This window comes from Phaeodactylum tricornutum, chromosome 8 (genome assembly GCF_000150955.2).
Source record: "Phaeodactylum tricornutum CCAP 1055/1 chromosome 8, whole genome shotgun sequence".
In the NCBI taxonomy this organism is placed as follows: Eukaryota; Bacillariophyta; class Bacillariophyceae; order Surirellales; family Neidiaceae; genus Phaeodactylum; species Phaeodactylum tricornutum.
In genome coordinates, this window is record NC_011676.1 from 47,512 (window position 1) to 62,640 (window position 15,129).

General features: G+C 49.2%; 9 protein-coding genes across 9 annotated transcripts; 5 read left to right on the plus strand and 4 right to left on the minus strand.

The window, feature by feature from the left end:
* Positions 1-556: 556 nt before the first annotated feature.
* On the plus strand, positions 557-1,610 carry PHATRDRAFT_45728 (predicted protein; the record flags this gene model as incomplete). Its single annotated transcript, XM_002179927.1, has 1 exon — positions 557-1,610. The coding sequence occupies exon 1, from the start codon at positions 615-617 to the stop codon at positions 1,608-1,610; it is 996 nt and encodes a 331-aa protein (XP_002179963.1). The 5' UTR covers positions 557-614.
* A 165-nt stretch (positions 1,611-1,775) lies between these two features.
* On the minus strand, positions 1,776-2,726 carry PHATRDRAFT_35498 (predicted protein; the record flags this gene model as incomplete). Its single annotated transcript, XM_002180128.1, has 1 exon — positions 1,776-2,726. One exon carries the CDS (start codon positions 2,724-2,726, stop codon positions 1,776-1,778), a length of 951 nt encoding a protein of 316 aa, XP_002180164.1.
* Positions 2,727-4,166: 1,440 nt separating this feature from the next.
* PHATRDRAFT_45729 (predicted protein) lies at positions 4,167-5,189 on the plus strand (the record flags this gene model as incomplete). Its single annotated transcript, XM_002179928.1, has 2 exons — positions 4,167-4,324; positions 4,489-5,189. The coding sequence occupies exons 1-2, from the start codon at positions 4,213-4,215 to the stop codon at positions 5,187-5,189; spliced, it is 813 nt and encodes a 270-aa protein (XP_002179964.1). The 5' UTR covers positions 4,167-4,212.
* A 603-nt stretch (positions 5,190-5,792) lies between these two features.
* Positions 5,793-6,723, plus strand: PHATRDRAFT_20167 (predicted protein). The gene is made up of 2 exons (XM_002179929.1): positions 5,793-5,899; positions 6,043-6,723. The coding sequence occupies exons 1-2, from the start codon at positions 5,897-5,899 to the stop codon at positions 6,301-6,303; spliced, it is 264 nt and encodes an 87-aa protein (XP_002179965.1). The 5' UTR covers positions 5,793-5,896; the 3' UTR covers positions 6,304-6,723.
* A 165-nt stretch (positions 6,724-6,888) lies between these two features.
* PHATRDRAFT_12535 (predicted protein) lies at positions 6,889-7,291 on the minus strand (the record flags this gene model as incomplete). The annotated part of the gene is made up of 2 exons (XM_002180129.1): positions 6,889-7,007; positions 7,192-7,291. 2 exons carry the CDS (start codon positions 7,289-7,291, stop codon positions 6,889-6,891), a joined length of 219 nt encoding a protein of 72 aa, XP_002180165.1.
* Positions 7,292-7,954: 663 nt separating this feature from the next.
* On the minus strand, positions 7,955-9,917 carry PHATRDRAFT_45731 (predicted protein; the record flags this gene model as incomplete). Its single annotated transcript, XM_002180130.1, has 1 exon — positions 7,955-9,917. Exon 1 carries the CDS (start codon positions 9,554-9,556, stop codon positions 7,955-7,957), a length of 1,602 nt encoding a protein of 533 aa, XP_002180166.1. The 5' UTR covers positions 9,557-9,917.
* Positions 9,918-10,462: 545 nt separating this feature from the next.
* Positions 10,463-10,636, plus strand: PHATRDRAFT_12292 (predicted protein; the record flags this gene model as incomplete). The annotated part of the gene is made up of 1 exon (XM_002179930.1): positions 10,463-10,636. One exon carries the CDS (start codon positions 10,463-10,465, stop codon positions 10,634-10,636), a length of 174 nt encoding a protein of 57 aa, XP_002179966.1.
* Positions 10,637-10,819: 183 nt separating this feature from the next.
* On the minus strand, positions 10,820-11,356 carry PHATRDRAFT_12411 (predicted protein; the record flags this gene model as incomplete). The annotated part of the gene is made up of 2 exons (XM_002180131.1): positions 10,820-10,966; positions 11,126-11,356. Coding segments are annotated over 2 exons (378 nt in total), but the record flags the coding sequence as incomplete, so codon positions are not given.
* A 2,293-nt stretch (positions 11,357-13,649) lies between these two features.
* PHATRDRAFT_12312 (predicted protein) lies at positions 13,650-14,135 on the plus strand (the record flags this gene model as incomplete). The annotated part of the gene is made up of 1 exon (XM_002179931.1): positions 13,650-14,135. A coding segment is annotated over one exon (486 nt), but the record flags the coding sequence as incomplete, so codon positions are not given.
* Positions 14,136-15,129: the final 994 nt, after the last annotated feature.

Genomic DNA, 15,129 nt, shown 5'->3' on the forward strand with positions numbered 1-15,129 from the left:
CGCAGTCCATTAGTACATGCCAACGTACCGTGACGTTTCACCAACAGGCAGGCAGGACTGGGGGCCTGCTTGACAATTCAAAGCTCATCCGCCACACGCGAAGATTCTTCGTACCCAGGCCTTTCCCGAGGCGATAAGGAATTTTGACAGGAACCACAAGGCAATCAACGTCTTGATCGTCACCATTGTTGAAAATCTTTGGGACCCTTGCTTGTGCATGTCCCCCTTTCCGGTCAGAGAAATGTGAGCTCATATTAGCGAAGGACGCCGGACGATAGCGATCGCGACAAAAGTGAAAACTCATAAGTATAGAATTGACTATTTATGATCAGACAGATGATCAACTTCGCTAATTACGAGAGAAGCGCAGGGACCAGAAAACATATCAGGTTTTTACGCTAACAACAAAAATATCTTTCACCCGCGGTGCTTGCAATACCAAGAAGCCAAATCTCGAACCCTTTTGAAGCTAGTACAAGAGTTCGGAAGAGAAGCGGAAAGTTTACGGGTAGTGATCATACCGTGGCAAGTGTTCGCTCTCATTCTTTGTGTCCAGGAGGAGTCTTGAAACCCCCGCACGACCAGAGAAGTACTCAACCAAATAGGCTATCACCATGACAACGCGTTGGCATTCTTCTCTTCGGTCACTGATTCGGCCTCGTCGCGTCGGAATCCTTCATCGACGGCTGTTCCACGCGACGAGTTCCCCACAAAGTGTGTTGCATACCGAATGGATCGGACGCCCCAGTCTGGACAGCCAGCCGTTGACTGGTACCGTGCTCGTCTTTTTGCACGGCTTATTGGGGAACAGTCGTAACGTCAAGACGTTGGCGCAAAAAACATGCGCGTTGTACACCTCACCGGGCCTTTTGGTGGACCTCCGCGGACACGGACGATCGAAGGAATGCCACGAGTATGGGAGTGGCACAGAGACGGATCGAGTTCCCGTAACCTTGGATGACTGCGTCGGAGATATCCAAGAAACACTCCAACACGTTGGTGTGTCACAATCTACCAATGGCAAATTGACGAGCACCACCAACATTACCTTCGTGGGACATTCCCTCGGCGGCCGTGTCGCCATGCAGTACGTGCACGCACGGTTGGAACCCCGGCCATCGCACGTGTGGCTGCTCGATACCGTTCCGGGCCTCACCAACACCAAGGTAGAATCCGTTCTCCGGATAGCGCAATTGGTCCGGGAGGAGAAATCGGCGTGGACTCGACCCAACCTCCAGCGTGCACTGACCGAATCGCACGGTTTGGATACCGCGACGGCTCAGTGGCTGGCGAGTTCTTACGATCCCTCGACGCACGACTTTGGCTTTGACCTCACTGTGGCGCACAATCTCGTACAGAGTATGGATGAACAGGACTTTTTGGGGTTTCTCCAGGAGGCCGTCCACGAACACTGGTGTAAAATTGATCTAGTCCGGGGTGGCCAAAACGCGGACTGGCACGCCTATCCCCACACAATTTCCTTGCTACAGGCGATGGCGAAAGAGCACGCCGGAACGTTTGGTTACCACACTCTACCCAAAGCCGGACATTGGGTCCATATTGATGATTTGCCCGGTCTTTTGAACGCCATGCGATCCCGCCTTTTGTGAGTACCTCCCGAGTGTGACATCCTTCTCTCAAGCGCACGCAAGACTATTCCGTCTCGTGCTATGCCACTCGCGGGATAGAGTAGTGGAAATAATACAAAATTATAGTCGGATGTGACTCGTGTGTCCAACAGATTAAGTTCATGTCGTTCTTGGGAAAAATAGTATCTACAAGAGTTCCAGTGATGATTCCAGAGAGGAGATTTCTTCGGGAGGAATGCCTGTGTCACCAAAGGCGCTTGTGGGTGGATCCAGTTGCGTACCGGGTCCATACACGGACGTGACGAGAAAACCAATGCAACTAGCGGCAATACAAACGTTCAAGGCAATCATGGCAACAAGAAGGACCACGTAGGACGTAAAGGGTCGTTCCGTGAGCACCAGTAGGAGTACAGCAGTGAGACCGAATTCGGGAGCCCAGGAATCCACGTATAGATTGGTCGGAAGCATGAAAGCTATGCTGCGACAAATATTGACAGTGGCACCATACGTCCACAACGATTCGCGAAATGCCAGTGTACTGATGGTGTAGAAGTCTTCCGGTTCGACCCCGGAGTCTGCCGCAACTTTGTCGAACTGGAACTGAATGAGGGCCAATACTAAACTCCACGTCGCAATTCCTAGCCACTGATTGCACCCACCGGATAATTTACACTCTCGTTGGCGGGAGCGGAGTGATTTGGACGAGCCCGAGTCTATTTTAAGAATGACACCGCCGTTGATTGATATTGCGGATACGTTGGCAGTTCTGTTGGCAGCGTGTACAGCAGCTTCCACATCGGTCCTTGTCGTCCTCTTAGGAAGAGGAAGCGACTGGTGTGGCGACGAATTTTCCATAGCTGGCGACGAATTTTCCATAGCTGGCGACGAATTTTCCATAGCTGGCGACGAATTTTCCATAGCTAGCGACGAATCTTCCATAGCGGGCGACAGGCGATTGTACAATCGAACGTGACTTAAACCCCAACGTTTCCATGCCGCCTCGGGACTACCGTTGACGTTCTTGTTGTCGTTCTCCGCATCGACTCCCGCATACTCGTCATCGTCTTCGTCGTAGTCGCCATCGTCGTTCTCGCACGCGTAGGCTTCCAAGACAATCTCTCGAGGTACCGTCATCATGGTGTTAAGGGTCATCTACATTGCTTTGGCGTAACACTTGCTCGAACGGTGTCCTTTCCCAATCCGTCGCAATCGACAAAGGCAGGAGAGGCAAAGCTTCGAATCACGATCGTATTCCCGATTTGCGTTCCGCCTACGCCACGCCCCCTATGCCTGCTCCGTCTTGCAAAACACCCTTCCTAATTGTATTTTATTATATAATCTTAAATCGCACATCAATAAGCATATTCATAAATATGAAAATATTGAGCTTCATTCTTTTCTGAATCATATCAAGACTAGGCATTCCAAAACGGGTTTCACGGCAATTAACAGTACCAACGAATTACCAGCCCCTTTCGTGTTGTATTCATCCATGCGTGTCATGTGGACTCTCAAGAAAGAGTCCACTCACTGTCACTTCCAAATTGCCATCCATGTAAAATCGCTATCATTCGTTTTCGATTCCATCCGACTGGTGCCGTTGCACTACCCCTTATCGCACACGGCAACGGATTTCCAGCAGCACCGACAAGAAAGCGCGATTAAACAGCGAAAGCGGATTCTCCTCTGCAAGAAAGAGGGAGTTTTCTCACAAACTGCCTACACTCCGTTATGGAATGGCGGCTATATGCCTATCGAGCCGATGTGTCAGCACACGGTTTGACGCGAAGAGACGCAGGAACATCTTGCAGTAAATCCCGGTCGCTAAAAACAAGAAAACCTCTGGTGGACCTTGCGGATGTGAAATGTAATGCCTGTGATTGCTTTCAGCACCCTCCCTCCGTCCTCCATTCCTTCCCATCGGTACGCAGGATGCCAACGGAAACAAGGGCCACCTTTAGATCGCGAGTTCCAGTGCAAAATCCGCATCTCCACTCGAGTTTCACGAGGCTTTTTGAAGCGTTCCGAAATAGACGGGGCAATCCGATTCCTCCGAACTCGGGGATCCCGCTTTTGCCTTGAGATGCCTGCATACCTGACACGGCAAATTCGAACAATATTTCTCAATGGGACGATCAGTGTACATTGTCAAGGGAACGAAGGCCATCAAGGCATTTACAGTAAAACACGGAAGGCATGAAGACTGTATTTTGGTGAGAGACGGAAGAAATCTATGTTGGTCACGTTTTCATGGCGCGTATCTGGGACGTGTACCCGATGGAAGGAAACGGTGAACCCCCCCCTAAAATATGTAGGCGAGACTCCAAAATTCGTATCACGATCCCGCTAGCCCACCGTTATCGCGGTAAGCCCCTTATTCGATATGTGCAATACCTTTATAAATTGAGACATCTTCCATACCTAGTGATATCGTTCCCCAATAAGCGAATTTCTTTATCAATGTCTGACTAAGGTACTGCTACATTGACCGGGATTGAAAATGTAACATTTTCAACTGCTTGGCGCGGTAGTCAGTTCCCACGAAGTGGCCGAAAATCTTCACATATGCCCATTGTGAGTGATTCTTTGATAACAGAAGCAATCGTATTATACCGCGAGGGCTATGCCGGTGTGGTCGACGAAAAGCATCGTCCCCGTGGGATCGCGGTCCTACCTGTTGAGGGACACGTTAACAGTCAGTCTTTCTCCACCGGATTTTAATCTACCGACTGATTGTGAGTTTTGCCGACTGTGATAGCTCTCTCCTCGACTACCTTTGCCTTTGCGTTTGCATTCCCCACACAGACTTGCACCGCAAAGAATAAACTTGTATTCGTGTCATTCTCGCCAAATTTGCGAGTATTCCCACCTCCAAGGGCTACTTGCGCACGTGCAATAGGCTCGGATAGCGCTCCTATTGGAACACGCATGTTTACACAAAGTGTCGCAACTGCAAGTACTACTTTCGCAACAATGGCAAAAGCGCGACCCAAGCAGCGTCACTTGGATGTTGACGGCAGCAAGAGTTACGACAATGTCCAGTACGAGGATTGTCACGAGGAGGACTTGGACGAGGAAGATTCTAATTTCTGTTACGTTCCATTCCAGACCGACGAACCCGAGGATTCCGAGAACCGCAACGAGCACTGTTGCGAATCCGTAGCCTACTGGTACGTGCTACCTGTTCTACTGTTGGTACAGTTCGGCCTCGCCTTTGCCAACGACCCGAATCTTCAATCGACGCACGGCGGTGTCGTCCAATGGAGAATTGCCAATTACTCCATTGCGCTGTTTACGGTTACGCACTACTTGTATCGCAACACTCTTCAGGAGTGTCATGTATACGATACCATCCTCGGGATCGTTCCAGACGTGACCGTCAATGTAACCCTAGCCATGGTATTGTGGGGACGTGTGGATGTGGCTCTAGGTGTCCTCCTCGGCGTCTTGCTCTTTATGAGCCTCCTGGTGGCCGGAGTTAGCATGTACCATTTGCTTGTCGACGTGCCAAAGTTCTCGAACGACACCCGTTGTAGGAATGATGGAGACTCGAAGGACCTACGAGAACGCTTGGAGTATCATCCAATTGTGATTGTTTGATAATATAGCGTTGGCTTTCTCTGGTGCTCCGCCCTATAGTTTGTTTATCACCCCCGCTTGAAAGGTAGTTGAGTATTTTGAGGCAATTGGTCTATTGGTTTCTGTGAACGCCTACCTATATTCAACACCGGGGCCAGGTGAGAAGCAAGATATTTACAAAACGACGAGGATTGTGAGCTAGAAATTTGGTTGTGGACCACTGCAGGCATATAAAAATAACAGTTCCTAAAGAAGGTTAGATGAGCGCATGTTTCAGGAAAGCCTCTCACTGGCCAATAGAAGTATCTTCTAGAGTTCACAGTCAAATAAGCTTTCGTCAAACGTGGCTCAACTAGGTAGCTAGCGCAAAGGCTACCCAACCTTGCAGTATCTTGAGAGGACAATAATCTTAGTGCTAGGAGCGATCTGCTGACGTCTGTCCTTTGCCTCAATCCGTACGAAACCGCTTTACTGCTAGCTTATCGGTACTGCATGTCTGTACGCCGACATGAGACAGGCCAAAAAACCAACGGCACGTTCCGCTTCACTGTCAAGCACCGGCATTTTCCGTCCGTCGAACTGCCTCGTCCCCACCATCACTCTAACACCATCCACAATGGCACGAGAGTCGTTATCGTTCTTCGCTTTCCAGGTAGTGACGAAACGTTAAAGACAGCCTTCTTCATTGTTGCAATCGTTCTTATACGTCACGTGAAGCAAAAAGGGTAATGGTAAGACACGCCAGTGGTGAATAGAACCAGGAGTGCTTAGTTGCCGATCCGCAACCATTTAATGCTCTTTTCTCTTACGAATGATTGCGTGCATAACCATTGCTAATCCTCGTCTCTTCTTACTTTCGCCATTACACTTTCAGTCACAATTCATAGTAAATCCGAAGCCATTCTTGGTCGATTTAACGGGGAAAACCGTAAAAGTCAAGCTCAAGTGGGGCATGGAGTACCAAGGTGTATTGGCAGCTGCCGATGCGTACATGAATCTGCAACTGTCTGCTACGGAAGAATTTCTCGATGGTCAATTCGCCGGATTTTTGGGGGACGTATTAATACGGTGCAACAACGTTTTATACGTACAAGCGGCACCCGCAGAAGAAGACGAGGAAGCCATGAAGGAATGAAAACTCTGCTTGTTTCGAGCGAAGGAGCAACAAAGTACGATTCCGTTCGCCTCTCTTACTTTCTTGCACTCGCTCTCTGACTAGGTACGTTTTACTTGGATTTGGCTAGTTGTCATTAGTTTTGAATCGTAAATGTGGATCTGTGGAGGCGATCAAAGGAAGAGACGAGAAAGTCCGAATCGTACCAGTCCCTAAGCCGCGAGGCCTGGGTGCGTTCTTCCGCAAGGAAGAATGTTTTGAAGGGTGCGGCTGCGAATTCAACTACAAGCGTTGTGGACTACTGGTTCATTGTACCGAACCTTATCACCAACCCATATCTGATGATCACCTTCCCAACACATTCACACTGAAAAGGCTGACACACACAACAGCCACCAATAGCGCCACATTGAATTTTGTCTCACCTCAATCTGCACCACTTTTTTAGCGTGGAATTGAGGTCGCAAATGAATAGAAGGAATTCACTAGCGTTAGCTAGTTGCTACGAAAACGTAGCTCTGCAACCATATAAAAATATACAGTAGAACAGAATCTTGGCGCGTGGGTCACAGAAGAGTCAATCTATAATACAATACTTCCTCGTTTCTACTTGAAAAATAGAATGTGAACGGCCATGAGTGCACACCCGGCTCCAACATACGGGCTCAATCGCTCGCCTACGCGAGATAGCTTCCACAAAAATCCCCAAAAGCCCTCCCGTGCGGCTACCTTACTGTGTCCTTTAGCCGCGTTAGGATCCGATGTGTCCACCTGCGCTCGCAGAATATAACGGAAGGAACGAAAAATTGCCAAAGAGATTGAGATAAAACGCCGTTGAAAATGAATCGTTTCCACTGACAGTGAACAATTTTAATTCGACTGTGCGCTAACTGACCTTGGGCGGTGGACCATCAAAAATACCTGGCCGCAATTCTCGAAGATATGTGCATGTGCAAATAAGCAATAGCAATACCGTCACGAGCGAAGAAAAATCGAAAATCGCGGACATGGTGTTTCCAACACGAAAACGATCGTGCTACTTATCCGGATTTGTATGGCTCTATTTCCAATGTTCCCTGTCAGGAAGTTCAACAACGCGCAACGTCCGAAAAAAAATTCAAACCGGAACGAGTGGACTTTCAGAGAAAAACTTAACGATGGAAAGTAAGTCTCTACTGGACTCACTACGGCAGCCGATGATGTATGTTCGATTCACTTTTCAGCCTGCACATGGAATGAGCAGTTGCACTGGTAACGCAGATGGCTTCCTACGATCCTGTTTTGAGGGAGCAAAACGATGCGAGTAATGCCATGTGTCCCCTTCTAATAAGAGAGTCGCCTACGACCTATATGCAATAAATATATTATATCGAGTCGTTTTCCAGTTCTGCACAAGAAGTCAAACTTTTACCAAGACAAAATGGCCGCTAGCTAGCCAAGGTTGCCGACTGCCCCAATCAGTAGCAACCTAGATTGTTTGCTCAGGGTATCATTTTTTTTGTTGAAAGAATCGCAATATAAAACCAGTCAATACGAACCCCGCGAGAATACAGCACGATCGCGTACATCCAGATAAAATTGGATACGGAAGGTTAATAGATACAAAGCATTCACAGAGGTTTTTTAGTCTCTTCCTACAAACCCGTAGTGTCGGCGCACGCGATTCTGTTCGTCATCGTGGGTATGAGCTGGATGTCGGCGATGCGGCGGTACGCGGTGTCGACGCCGTGGCAATCTTTGACGTACTGCTCCTGGTCGATTTTTCCATTGACGCTGATCGGTACGGCGATGGTGTCAAGGTTGAAGGAGTTGATCCCTGTGTATAGGAATATGCGGTAGCGGGGTAGGGTGTTGAGTAGTAGTCGTAGTACTGTCCCGAACTAGCGGGGATCACAGTGGAGGCATAACCCGTGTACATGGTGGGCTGCGTAAGTGGAAGCATCCCATTCCCCGAAGGCCTAATCGAAGAGGCCATCGGGTGAGTTTGATTCGCGGAATATGCCGCCTGCGCTAGAACGTGTTGGGAGTGCTGCTGATTGTGAGCGACCAGATACGGGTCAATTTCACCTGTTACCGCGATGGTACAATCTCCAGCGCTCGCTGGGTACAGAATTGGATTGCCATATCCGGAGACGATGCGCCCTCTTCGAAAGTCAGGATCTGTTGCTTCCTCCATGCGATTGCGGTAGACGGCCTTGCTTGCTGTGACAGAGCTTGTGCCGGTCGGCTCAATTTGTACCAAGGACGTTCCGTTCAAGGATTGAGGCCGAAACGTCGGTGCCGCCGCTTGTAACGCACTCGACTTTGCGGTCGCATTATCTGCAGTCGAACTTATGTTGCAAGATGCCATGGGTGTGATCAAATCTTGCGCCGATGGGCTTGCGGCGTCGTTTTCGGCATCCGCCATACCCGCAAGATTGCTGTTACTATCGGTACTAAAAATGCGCGCCCGCGCTTCAGCGTAGGCTTTTTCCTTCTCTGTCAAGCTGCTCACATTTCCACCTAGACCGTTCTTGCCCAATTTCAAATGGTTAGATGAACTGGATTCCATGGAAGATTGCGACTGCAAAACGTCCTTGCCGGATCGCTTCATAATCTTCATTTTCCGCGGCTTTCCGTTATTCAGATCCATGCTAGCGCCTTTTCGTAGCATCGGTTGAACGTTGGTGTCCGGAGCTTGTCGTTGTTGGTCAAATGCTAAGTTGTTCTGTACTTCATCGTCGACGAGAGCATACTGGGACGGTTCCAAGTCTTGTAGTAGAATAGACGGGAGTTTCGATTCCGTCGTCCGAATCAATCGAATCGACTGGTCCAGAACAGAGCCGGTCTGCCGTTGAATCAAAAACCGATCGGCCAACCGGTGAACCAGACAGCGTTGGAAGGAAGTTTGTTTACCTTGTGGACAGGGCGCGGCGCCAGCTTTGACAGAAGACTCGGGCGACGAGTGCGGCCTTAGAATTTGGGCATTGAAGGCCCCGCCAACTTCCATCCAACCCGCGAGTGGACTGCCACTGGCAGTGACATTGGTCTCGTTGTCATCACTGGCATTATTCAATGCAAAAGATGCCGGTTCCGCCGTCACAAAATCGCACAAGGCTTGTTCGAGACGGAGTAAGGCAACTCGTTCCCGGGGATGCCGGAGTGCGGCGAGCAAAGCGGAATCAATAGACAATTCAATTCCAGATTCCTTCGGCACAAGTATTGCATTGTCTAGTATGGACGGAATCGTCATTGACGGAATCTCATTTCTCGGGGAATCCGATGAGTTGCTCATTTCCGCAAAAACCGAATACGGGTGTTGGCTGTCGGATCACAAGTCTCTAAGTCTCTCTCCCAGGAACCCCAGGCGAAGGAAGCAAGTAGCTAATGCAAGGAACGCCGTGATGACACTCGTGTCAAACAAAGCAAGCAAGCAACGACAATTTACTGCAGAACGGGGAAGAACAAATGTCTACGGTAGGAAGTTGAATCTCGATCGTCCGAAACTCCTAGAAAAGTTTCCAAGCGTTTCGTCCCTCTTTCCAAAAAGCAGCGGGGTGCTGTGGATATTTGGAAGTAACAGTGATGCAGGAACAGGCCAGAGCAAAAGCCAGTACCAAGAACGACCGCACTTTTTGCCAACCACGGGAGCCCAAACAAGACTTTTGGTGTAAGGGCAATGGAATGATGCGACTCGCTTCGTAAAGCGCAGGTCTCCCATTGTATATTCCGAATGCCGTTCAAGATACCCGGAAGTAACGAACCGCCGAAAACAGACGACACGACATGAACTGTAAAAAGTCCTCTGACAGAGAAGGAAATCTCCAACGGGTTTGACACTGACTGTACGTCGTTGCCGCATACCGCACATTTCGGAATAACGTGCTGATAATACACGGTATTTGTTTTTTGGATTGCCGACGGCTCCCTGTAACCTAGCAAGCATACTACAAAAGGGGGAACGGCTTCTCTAGCAAACTACAGGGACCTTTCCTGAATTTAGACGTTTGAGTTCTCCGTTCTCGGATTCTATCCAAGCATTTCTGGTTCCCTCTGATAGGCACAGAAAAGCACAACAGCAATTACCAGCAGTTGAGTGGACGCCAATCCAAGGATCTCACGCATCGGGCAAGTCTCTCGGGGCAGATTGCCAACGACCTAGCAACTGACAGAAAACATGCACGCATCTGTGGTAATTTCCATGGCTCGTGGTAAGGGACGGACTATTGCTATCAAGTTGATTTCAACAGCCGGTACGGGATTTTTCTACACGACAAGGAAGAACGTTACCAACACGCCGAATAAGCTAGCCTTTATCAAATTCGACCCGGTAGTTCGGCGACGGGTGGTCTTTAAAGAAGGCAAAATCAAGTAAACCACCAAAATACACAATCGCGCACACAAGTTGCATTTAGCTTTTTAGAGTGAAAGGATTGCGATTGGAGAGTTAAATCGTACTAAGATGTGGTGACGTAGTTTAGATAGCTTTGTGTTGGTAACGGCGAGTTGAAGAGTTCCAGCGAGCACTGCTGTTCATTGCAATGTCTGACTCCCCGCTTTAATCATCACCAATGAGTTCAATGAGCTCTTGTTCCTTGCCCGGAAGACCGACCATTTCCAAATCAAAGGTAATGACTGCGTCTCCCGGAATTCGCGGTTTGCCCGCCGAGGACGGACGTCCCTTTTTCCCAAAGGCCATATCACCCTATTGTGGCAAAGACGTTAGCAAAAGGTAACATCGAGGGTGGAACGAGTGCATCGAGATTTATGAAAAAAGAGTGTGAGCGAAGGAATGGTGAACCCAGAGACATCGAAAAATCGTTTTGGCTTTACATGATCACACTTATCTCGGTGCAAAACTTACTGGAATGGTCAACACCCAACGATCTCCCAAACGCATCATGGGCAAGACTTCTTCCACACCCTTGACGAGACCACCACTACCGACTCGTGTGTAATAAGGCTCAGGCGTATCGAAAATATCGTCCAGCTTGTTCTGGCCATCGTTCACGTAGGCGGCGAATCGAATCGCCACAAGCTCACCCACTTCCGCCTGCGGGCCATTCCCTTGTTTCTTGACGACGTACGAAACGCCGCTGGGAAGCTTGACTGCCGTTTCGTCTGCCCAAGCGGACTGTTCCAACAAGAGCGCCGACGCGACACCAGCCGCAGCCGTCTGGAAAAAGGCTTGTCTAGATTGCATGGCCAAGGCCGTACTCGAAGAGGTAGCAGCCGAGCTGCTGACACTGCGCCGATAAGCAGACGCTGGCGTCCAAGCTTGGGTTGTCGTTAGGACCGCAAGCGTTGCGGTAAGAATCAGAAAGGTACGCATCGCAACGAATACTATGATTGCTACTGGCAAGTGACTGGGAGGAGAAGGAGGAAGAGTAAGGTAAGCTAACGTTGCAATCTGAGAATACGTCTGTCTGTTGCAGCAATCAGTGAGCTTTACCTAGTGAATTTGAGAAAAGGTCGTCGTCGATGGCGTACGACGTAGAAAAAGGCACACGAAATTGTCTCTTGGTCAGCAGGCCAGAGTGATTCGCGAAGCGTCGGAGACTACCGTAGTTGGTTGGGCAAAAAAGAGGGGGGTTGTTGTGACATGTTCGAGTTGACACAGAGCAGCGTTTGGCTCGCCCAACGTCGGCAGGGCGAGATCGGATTCCCCTCATTCCCCGAGTGACTACGCGTTGTACGTCTGTGATTAACAGATTTTGTACCCTGCACGGTGTACTGCCTGCCGTACGCAAAGCAAACACACCACGTACGTACAAACACGTTCCTTAGCTTTTTACTATCAATATCGTGACTGCATATCCTATGACTATTATACGTCATCCTGGAACGAGCGTCTTCATCGAACGCTCAGAGGTTCTTTCAGATTCAGACATTTAAAATCCAATGGTAGGCTCAAATGATGTTCAGTTCACGACCGTTCGTTCTCGCGGCATAAAATCACGAGGAAATGTTACATTTTCAATAGATTCGCCAGATCCATTCAATCGTCCCGTCCCGTCCTTTGGGTCCTGTTGGATGATACTCTAATTGACTGTAAAGGAAACTTGTTTCTGGACGGCATGGGCAAACGTTCGAAAAATCGGTTTGCCAAGCGTAAACGTGCGGAAGAACGAGCGCTTTCCCAAGCCGCCAACGGGAGCAGCACAGAAGCGGAGGCCGCGACGCAACCACAAAATCGTGTCGAAGTGTCCGTCTTGATTCCGGGAGAAAATGGCGCTTTGTTCCTTCCAGCTCCACTGACGGCCCAACACTTTGATGAGATTGGTATTGACGATACTCCTTCTTTTGAAGCTCCCTCTGGAATATCTGCCGAATACTGGCACACTTTGAGACAAATTTGGAAATCTTGGTCGTCCCCGTCCCGGCACAATCTCCCCATCCGGACACCAACCTTGGTCCAGTTACATTCATGGCCCGTGCTGTTGTCGACATCACCATCACGTTACAATTTGATCCAGCTTGCTCCTACCGGATCGGGTAAAACGTTGGCTTACGGCTTGCCCCTCATCCTGCACGCTCTAGAGTTGAGGCCGAACTTCGAATGTGGTACGGAGAAATCCACACCTGCTGGTGGCCTGGTGATCGTACCGACACGCGAATTGGCTCGTCAAGTAGCCAAAGAATGCACCCGCGCGATCAAATGCCTCGCCGATGAAGGGGGGAATCGAAATCACAACGTATCTGTTGTAGCCTTGTATGGGGGAGTGGAGAGAGGTGTGCAGGAACAAACTTTGAAACAGATCATGGCAGACGCATCCGCTGCTGCTCGTGCGGATCGACGGGGATTCATTCTAACGGCTACACCAGGACGCTTGCTGGATTTATTGGGCAACGGCAAGGTTCAAGTACCTTTGAAGGATACCGGTAGAGTTGAAGGAGAAGAGAAAGCAGGCTCGCCAGCTGCCGGATTACCAGTCGCCCGTTCCGCTTTGACAACCTTTTTGAGCGAACATATTCGTCATGTTGTATTGGATGAAGCCGATAGATTAGCAATCCAGACCGATTTGTGTGAGCAGATCAACGAGATTCTTTGCCTGATCGGCCGTTCACGTCAAACGACTTGCTTGTGTTCGGCAACGTGGCCCGATAAAGCCCAATCACAATGGAACACTTGGGTTTCAAGTACAAATGTCGTCTCCCATTCGTTGCCACCTTGTGTAGTGGTCAAAGTCGACGCTATGAAAAAGAAAGCTCGTCCGCAGGTCGAAGCACCGGAACTGACCACCCTATCAACTTATCGGGCTGAGACTTCAGCCGACGTTAAGGATGATACGATAACCTCTGACGAGGAACCCTCAGTGAAACGCGCTAAATTGGATCTCTGGTCCGAAATTCCGGCCCATCTCACGCAAACACTGCATGTATGTGCCGAGCATAAAAAACCACGCAAGCTCTTGACAATCCTACAGCGCATTCGTCATGACGAGAAACAATCCCGTCAGAAATCCTTGATTATCTTGTTCTTTGCCAGGATCAAGACTCTACTGTACATGCATACATTTTTGACCAAAGAACGAGTTGCCTGCCTCACATTGCACAGTCAACTGAAGCAACACGAACGCGAACAAGCCGTGCGTGCCTTTCAAAGTGGTCAGACTTCGTTGTTGTTGGCCACGGATATTGCTGCGCGTGGCATTCATGTGGCAAACGTGTCGTTTGTGATTAACTACGATTTTCCCGGAAATTTAGAGCAGTATATTCATCGGTGTGGACGTGCGGGACGCAACGGCCAGGGAGGCACCGTTTACAGCTTCTTCACCCGCAATCTAGCGCCATTGGCGGCTGACGCGGTTGCTCTATTGGAGTCAAGCCAACAGTGGATAGATCCCAATTTAAGAGCCCTGGCGGAGAAGACGAATGAAGGGGACACCAAGGCTACAATGTCAAAACGAGACTGCCTCAGAGAGGCGGCAGAAATATGGAATGGGACGGAGAAACCGAAGAACGAAGCATCGCGAGGCAATGGCGGTAGCGATAGCGACGACGACGTCAATTTGCTCGGCCTTCTTCCCCAAATTTCGTTGCGACGAGCTTCGAACGTGAGTGATCCCTCTGATGACTCTTCTCTCGGCGAAGATTCACTCAGGGACGAGCAGGAGCTACTTGAAGCTGCTAATGCTTGGGCAAGAGATAACTAAATGGAGGTCCACTTTATCGGATCTCAGTATGTAGCTAGTCCGTCTGTGCTGACTAACTCATTCAAAAAAAATTGTACTACACTTAGCGCATAGGAGTAATTTGTAAGCGAGACACGGCTTATACCCGCCTTGTTGTCAGGTCGAAATCTTTTTTTTTAAATGCGCCCATTCCTCGGTGGCTTCTCAGCGAGATTCTTATTCAAAGAATATGAATTTATGTTTACAGTTAAGCCTACCCTCTATTCCTTGCACTGACCGGTAAAAGTCTCAGGCAGGTTAGGATCAAAGTTTCACATCGTCTGTGAATGGCAAATTCCCCCTAAGAGTACGAGACCCCTTTCGCCAACAATTTCTCCGGATGAAACAACGTCCAAAAATGTGCTAACCATTTTCCCGTCTCTTGATCTTTTTGTGAGTTGTTGTTCGTGGCACCTTGAGGAACTCACGGTCAATCCTAGTCGCCCCAGTAGACACAAAAGCCCCGTATGCTCGAATTGGATCTTGCTCGAAACGTGTCAGACACTCTAACGGTAAGCTAGATCTGTCGAGGATCTGTGTATGTATCATTTAGATTTTTTTGTGCGTGAATGAGAAGTAATTCAAATTGTAGTGGCGGAAGGTCAATATGGGCTTAGGAGGGTATTGTCCATTGGCTGCTTCATGGGTGACTGACGCATTCTGTCGGCCGAGGCTTAAGCAGGGAGGGCATGGC